This window comes from Athene cunicularia, assembly GCF_003259725.1.
Source record: "Athene cunicularia isolate RWA chromosome 1 unlocalized genomic scaffold, athCun1 chr1_part2, whole genome shotgun sequence".
Lineage (NCBI taxonomy): Eukaryota > Metazoa > Chordata > Aves > Strigiformes > Strigidae > Athene > Athene cunicularia.
Genome location: NW_020799092.1, coordinates 44,268,101 through 44,276,205, shown reverse-complemented (window position 1 = coordinate 44,276,205; position 8,105 = coordinate 44,268,101). Strand labels below are relative to the sequence as shown.

The window sequence follows — 8,105 nt, the reverse complement described above, 5'->3', positions numbered from 1 at the left end:
GGTCCCCATCACGCTGGGCGTCTTCCTCAACTCCTACTACGACGTGAAGTTCAGCGTCCTGGGGATGGCGTTCGCTACCTTGGGCGTCCTGGTGACCTCCCTCTACCAAGTGGTGGGTAATGGCGTGGGGAGGGCGCGCTGGCGGGAGTGTTGTGGTGGTTAAGTCTTCAAGGTGCTGTCCCTTGGGTACATCACCTTTAAACAGCACCCTGCCTTCCAGGAAACCCTCCGTACTCCGTTATTTCCTTAAAAAAAAAAAAAAAAAAATATCAAACCCAACCCAAATAACCACCAAATTGTGATAATACACCACAACCCCTGGTAAATTGTTTTGAGAGGTTGATTATCCTTGCTGCTGAAAGAGGTTTCAGCTTTAACGTGGTCATGAGCATATTTTCAAGGGGTGAAGATCGGGAGAGCGCAGATTTTCTCCTTGTTGATACAAGTGCCTGGTATTTGAGCCTTTCCCTAGAAAGGGCATCTTCCAGTCCTTCAGTTAATCTCATGGTTTGTCTTTGAGCTATTTACATCTTAATAGCATTCTTTAATTTCGACTATAAACAGTCTCAGGTGGTTTTGTAGAGACTGCATTAATATATATGCACAATATAATCTTTATAATTAGGGTTGAAAAAATAGATACCTCCAAGGATTGCCTTAGCCCTTTCATCTGTAACATTGTCCTAACAACCAGTTCATTATCGCCCCTGACTGTAAAAGCCTCCCAAATTAGAGTCCCCTGTCATGTTGATGTGCCAGTCATCATCAATTTAAATGTGACTTCTTTGTTACAGGTGTGCTGTGCTTCCAAAAGAAGTGAGGCTCTTTAACCCATTGTGTGCAAGATGATAAATACTAGTCTCTTGTCCTGTTTTGGGGCAGGAGGAGGAGGAGGAGAGAGATTTAAGTGGTGATGAGAAATGACAGTACCTAAGTGAAATTATTCTGTAATTTAAAAACAAACTTAGCAAGTTTATATGCTGTAATCCATGTTACCAGTTAATGTGAACTATTAAAGTAAATGTCATCCTTCAGTATGATATAAAGATGCATCTTTTTGGCTAGAACATCTGTCTTTATAACCATAGATAACTGTGCTGTCTCTTAAAGCATGCTACATTGAAAATCCAAGTTATACTCAATTATAGTCAGTATTGAAATGAAATCCAGTAAATTTGGAATAAACTGGCAAAAGAAAAAAAAAATACTAGTTTTGTTAGCTTGTGTGTTGAGGAAGACGAGAAGAAAGGAGCAAAAGCAGATCTCTGCTTAGACAGAGGTGCTCAGTTCCATCATAGACTGGATCTGGAATTTGTCTTGAGAGTAAAAGGGAGCTAGCACTTTCTTCCCAGCTCTGCTACTTTTTTGTTCTTCCTCAAGTATAATATTTTACCCACAGGCTATGGGAAAAGGAAGGTTTAGGGGGTTTTCTCAGGGGTTTTTCACTGCCCCTGCATATGATTTTCTCCTCATGTGGCTTGTGTGCTTGCAAGAGACAAAGACATGGGCCTCCAGTAAGGCAAAGGTAGAAGATGATGCTCAGCAGTCTGTTTATGTAGTATTGTCCACATGACACTCCCTCTGTGTTAGCATCCAGTTTGCTTTTGCTCAGGTTTTCAATTTACGTTTTTTATTCCAGATGTTTAACAGCTTTCTCTCTTTGTTTTAGTGGGTGGGAGCTAAGCAGCATGAGTTGCAGGTAAACTCTATGCAGTTGCTGTACTATCAGGCACCAATGTCCTCAGCTATGTTGCTGTTCATCATACCCTTCTTTGAGCCAGTCTTTGGAGAAGGGGGAATATTTGGGCCCTGGACACTTTCTGCTGTGGTAAGGCTTTATTGATTTTATTTAAATAAATAATTGTCACTGATGTAGTTAAATTTGGTAGTAAGATCTGTTTCTTTGTGAAACAGTTTTTTTGTACAGTTATTGACTATTGATGAGATGAGAGGAGCATGTGCAAGAGAGAAAAAGCCCTTATTGTGTCTGTCTCACTTCCTCCCAGAGGAGAGACTCTGTTAATTTACCTCTTTATTCTTGTTTCTGTTGAGGGGGCTTCTGAACAACAGGAAGATCTTGACAAAATCCAGAAGCTTTCCCTAGTGTATTAAAAAATATGCAAGTGCCCTAGATCCATCTCTTACTGTCCACTCAGAAAAGGGATAAGCGTGCTCACTTCTGCACCTTCAACTCCTCTTCCGTGGAAGGATGCCAGTGTTAGCTGTTCTCTAGAATGTTAGTTTATTTTCATGAAGTGAGCTATAATTTCCCTCTTTATCCTTCTGTCCAAAATAAGAGCCAGTGGTGTATTCTTACCGCTGCTGGTCATGCTGTTCAGTGATGGGTCATTTCTCAACGTAAATAAAACTGATATTTTTCCAAAAGAGTTTTTGTTGTGACCATGAATAAGACTTTGTTTGAGAGGTAAAGAATACAACCTCTATGTGTATGAGTAACCAGATTTTCCAAATCACTCTTCAATGTTCACTGAGAGTAAAGGAGAAAAGGCTTGTGGTTATATCAGTATATGTTTACAGAGATCATACCCTGAGGTACTTATACGTATCACCAGCATCTGCACTGATTTGATGTTGTTTCTATTTTTGTTCTCCATATGTTTTTCTTGCCTGATATTTTGCATTTAAAAGTAAATGAAATGAAATAACCTGGAGTGTATCTACAAATGGCCAAAGGGTGTCAGATTACTGACTGTGTCTGTTAATCCACAGATAATGGTACTGCTGTCTGGAATAATTGCCTTCATGGTAAACTTGTCCATTTACTGGATCATTGGAAATACGTCACCTGTCACGTATCCTTTGTAACATTAGTTGTTTCTCCTGTTTCCGTATGAATTATGTTAGCATTCATTTGGGCTGATTTACTGTGGGGAAATTGTTTGGTAACCTTCCTGCTTTACCTTAAGGATTGAAGCTGGAAAAGCACGTTCATGTTGTAGTGTCTCCAATTTCTTTGGTGTTTGTGTAGATAATGGCAGTTAACTTACCGACGTGACCTTCATACCTACAAAGAATATTTACCCGCATTTTGGCTACCTTCAGGAAGTGTTGGCATGTCAGTTTGTAGTGTGTGATGGGTTGAAGGCTTTAGGTGGAGGCTAGTTCTCATAGCCGTGGAGATGTGGGAAAGTTACATGAGTTGAAGTCAATGTGTCATACCATTTCATGCTTTGAATGTAATTAATGACGTTCCGAAGTGTTTGTTTTTACAAAAAGTAATACTGACATTTGTTATTATCCTTAACAGATGTCTAGGTATAACATGTTTGGACATTTCAAGTTCTGCATCACCCTACTGGGAGGGTGCCTCTTATTTAAGGATCCACTGTCTGTTAATCAAGGCCTTGGGATTCTGTGCACATTGTTGGGCATTTTAGCTTACACCCACTTCAAGCTTAGTGAGCAGGAAAGCAATAAGAGCAAATTGGTTCAGCGTCCGTAAAACAAGGGGTTCAGGAGGTGCAACTAATAATATTGTGAAGGAAAACAAGTATTTAAATATGCATTGATTCTAGAATGCACAAAATTGACTCATTCATTTAGATCTATGGTTTCGGTTTAACTTCCAGGATCGTTATTCTGTAACTAAACCAAACGCACTGAATTATGTGAAATGCTGGGGGTTTGCATCGCAGTCCATCCTATCGTTTTCACTAAATTTAAATGGTAACTTAAAAGAGAAAAAGGCACACTTCAAATTGCTGTGGAAATTGTACTGAAGTAATTATAATTTTTTGCATCACAAATGAGATCGTGATGGTTACTATTATAATACAGAGAAAGAAAAGGAATCCTGTCCTTGTGATCATGCCAGTATTGCTGTTATGAAGAAACTTGGAGGCACTTTTATTCAGATGTTCTGGTATGTAATGATGCTTCCTCCTTTTTGTCTGGTGAACAGTGAAGAGGAAACATACTTTTTTGTTCAGTATTAAAAAGGGCCGCCAAGCTAATTCCTATTTCTTGTATGCTTTCTTATGTATGTTTGACTAAAACACATTGGGTTTGGCCCAAGAAAGTAGATAAAATTACAGGTGGAGAGAGACTAGAGGGAACACTGGAAAACTTGAAGCAACAGGCCAAGCTATAGAAAAGTAGGAAATCAGATCTAAACAGTTCACCTTAAATTTTTCTTTTGGTCCATCAGGACATTAATGAAGTCACTTGCATTTCAGAAAATTCTGTTACCGCTTTAGAATTTTCTCTATGCCAAAACCAAGGCTTTACATAAGATCTTGTAAATACTCGTGGGCCTAATAAAATCTCTGATTTTCTGGTAATAACCAAATATTTTTCAGCCTTTGTACGCAGACACCCATGCTAAAAATATTTTTGGAGAAATCTTGGGAAAACTCACCATCTGTAACGCACATGAATGTCGCCCAGTTCTCTCTCCTGCCTTCAGCCCCACCTGCCTTGCTCCTGCACCTTTCCCCAAGAGTCACCTCAGGTGGGATCTGCAGGTTTGGCTGCTGTCATGGTGTCGGGGGAGGCCCAAGGTCAGTCTGGGCAGTGCAGGGTGGGCAGCGATTCCTCAGCAGGCAGTCCCTGGAAATGTATTGGAGTGACTGAAGGGTGCGGGGTGGGACCTGCTTCTGCTCTAATTCAGGAAAGCTTTGAAAATTACTTCATGACAGTATCAAGCACTGATTTTGACAACGGGGAAGGAAGAAGTTCAGTGCTGTTCTATTTAAAAAAAGAAAGAAAAAATAACTGCTTTCACTAAATCTGGTGAGAACATATGTTCACTAACCCTGCAAATCTAGAATTTGTTTGCAGTATCTAAATCCTTACATTTTGGGGTTCGTTTTATCTTCATCTACCTCTAGTAGATTTAAAGAGGGGAATTATGTGAACAAAAGCAGGTATTTAAGTTTTACAACCACCGGCAGAAATGATACTTAGTTCCTCTAAGCTTTTTACAATATATGTAACAAATCTTTGTGTAGAAAACAATGTAGATCTTCTCAAACTTGTAATTTATTTATTCTGTTACAGAGTTCTTGATTTAAGAAAAAGTTATTTCTCTGTGTAACGTAAGTTTACACTGTAATACTAAAATGAAATAATCATTTCAGAGTTACAAATACCTGAATAATTTTCCACCTTTACCAACTGTGTCTTAGACATTGTACTGGTCCAAGGATAATTTTTTGTATATGTTTTTATAAATCTATATAATAAGTTTAAAAATACAGCCTGGACTGCTGGAAGATGTGTTCAGACAGTCAATCTGTGGATGCATATCCTTCAGTACATACACTGAGAAAGCCATTTGCGTTAATTTGTGCTGTGCACAAGTTCTTCTAAAATGTAGACAGAGCGCAAAGACTTATGGTTAGAAGACGACAACAACTGAATTGGAAGCCTCTATGACAACAATATCTGGGGTGAGACTAATGTAAACATATAAATGATAGAATGAACAAACCAACCATGTCTGAAAATAGACTCCTTAAGGAGAGGCGCAGATCTGCAAGAGAAGGTTCACAGTATCATTAAAACAATGCATTATGAATACAGTCTGTTGCTGGTATGTGTAAGTCGTGGGAGGTCACTTAAGTGACGTGATTTTTTTTCATACGTTCAAGAACTCTCCTTTGAGATTTACCTGTTGTATCTAACAAATAAAGTATCTTGAACTTTGTCATATGATTCAAAATATTAAATACAGCAGGCTTGTGTAATCGTGGGATAAATAGATCTCTGTATGTATTGTTTCTTTGGATACCATGTGTAGGGTGGGAATAAACTTTTAATCACTTGACTGATGTCTGCTTATTGCAAGGGAGAACAGTTCTTGTCTTTCTCCATCTTTTGCCTGAATTGCATACGCTTTGGGATCTAGGTGTGTATAAGACAAAATGGTGTCACTTGGATTTCTGTCTATATAAATATTTTAAGGTGTTTGCACATTTTGTGGCTGAACTCATGACACAAATGAAGAAACTTTTAAATACTGAGGTAAAATTGGAGTCTTATAAAAATTACTGATAGTTACCTGGTGGGAACTTGCTTATTCTAGTTTTTTACTACAGTGCTTTAATCTGTTTTCCTGCTAATTATGTTTATTTCATTCAGTTTTGGGCTTTCCTAAAAGAGGAATCGGGGACTTGGCATCTTTAACAATATGTAGTCATCACCCTGTATGTGCTGTCGCAATTGGAGCTGTACTGTACAAACCCTGGTGTTTACTTTCTGCTTTTCATTTTACTTCATATTCTATGTATAACTAAACCGTGGTAACCAGATGGACCTTGGTCCTTTTCTGCCATTGAGTGCTTTGCTGCTTAAAGCATTCTTTACTTTAAAAAGCTGCCATTGATGCAGTCCCAGTGGAAAATCTAGTGTAGATAACAGGGTGGCATTTAAAAATTGGAGCAGATCCAGATGATTCTGAATAAAATATGAGTGACTGGTGGTAAGTTAGCTTTACTAGCCTTGTCCCTGAAAGCACTTTAGAACAACATACATGAGGTTTTCTCGTTTTCCCCACAGGAACAGGAAGTATGCCTTCAGTCAGTTCAAAGCTTTGTGTTACCTTTAACTTGGTAACTTGGCACTCGTTTGACAGATTTTTGCATCTGGTTTTGTACAACTTGCTGAGTTCTTGCAGGCTCTGGGGGCACTGTGCCAGAGTAATTTTCCTGTTGAGGGGTGAACAGCTACTATCAGGCTTGAGGTTGAAGGAGAGTGCTTTGCTGCTGTTACATGTATGAAAAGGAGGTTTGTCTCGCAGGAAGCTTAGCTTCAAGACAGAGCTGCAATTCAGCAGGAATGTGTTGTGCCTCTGTCTCATTTTGTGAAATGGATGCCCAGTGATGGCCTGGGGCTAAAGCAATATTAAAGCCTTGTTTGGGCTACCCATAGTTTTTATTAAACTTTTAAAAAAGTATCAGTGGTAGTCAATGCTGGTTAAGTATTAAGGTAAAAACCTCATTTTTATAATGTCTTATATAATAGGAACTTCAGAAAAGTGCTTTATTAACATTTTGGAGTATAGCTAATGTGTGACGCCTGTCTAGTTTGTCACACCTGGACAATCTATCAGAATGTAATGATGGATTTCATAACTGGCTGTATATATTTATACAGTTGCGTTGCTGAGAAGGAACTTGTTCTTGAGCAATACTGCACTGCTAAACACTGGCATACTGTTAATGTATTCAGCAGTGGTTTAGAAGTATCTAGCCTGAAATGCACCGGTGTGATTAGGAAAGGAAAAAAGCTCACTCTGGTAAGCAAGGGAGCTTTTTATCTTCTTGCTTTTAGCAACAAATGTGAGGCTTGCAGTTCAAGGGGATGCACAGAGCAGGCCTTAGTGTCCCTCAAATCACCTTTCATAATAAGATATTTTTCTCTCAAGATGTCAGTTTTGCTCCCAGTTACACAGCTGGTGTCTTACCTGGATTTTAAAAGAAGCGGAGTTTGGATTGCAGACTGAGGTGTTTGCTTGTGTTACAAGTTTTTTCCTCTTAGAATTTTGTGTTAGACATTCACAACCCAACTTCCCCGTTTAATGAGAAAACAAAAAAGGAACGTTGAGTAAATGAAAGGTAGACTGGGTATATAGTGAAGATATGTTTTGTTTTGCACAAGAATTTGACTCTTCTAACTGTAAAGATACTTGTTTGTTTGTTTGTTTTGCTGCTGTTATAATTGGATAGATGCACAAAAGTACCAGCTTTCTGCTCCATACAAATTCACTCTCTTCCGCTGGTGCTTTCTCTCTGATGGCATTCTTAGCCTTCCATTTGACAGCTCAGTTGTGGCAAAGACGATGGGGATGTCAGCCGCGGAAGGTTAAGAACATGAAGTGAAAAACTATCAGCAGGAGCTGATAATAATCTTGGGTAATCAGAAATCCTACTCCAAGACACAGAAGCATCCTACCAAAAAGACCTGTGCTCAGCAGTGGGGAGTGGTGTGGGTTTATCTCCAGGCAGGTGTTGCAAAGAATGCAAGAGCTGAATTGTATGCGTTCTTGCTATGCTACAGTAGTTGACAAATGGAGTTTAAACTAGCTTTTAATAAGATATATATCTATTGAAAATATAAACGCCATGCAAAAAATATAGCTGGAT

At 38.9% G+C, this 8,105-nt stretch overlaps 1 protein-coding gene across 1 annotated transcript; it reads left to right on the top strand.

Annotated features, from left to right (window-relative positions):
• The first annotated feature begins 6 nt into the window (after positions 1–6).
• On the top strand, positions 7–3,692 carry SLC35E3 (solute carrier family 35 member E3). Its single transcript, XM_026868480.1, has 4 exons — positions 7–112; positions 1,670–1,828; positions 2,731–2,813; positions 3,277–3,692. Exons 1-4 carry the CDS (start codon positions 65–67, stop codon positions 3,461–3,463), a joined length of 477 nt encoding a protein of 158 aa, XP_026724281.1. The 5' UTR covers positions 7–64; the 3' UTR covers positions 3,464–3,692.
• Positions 3,693–8,105: the final 4,413 nt, after the last annotated feature.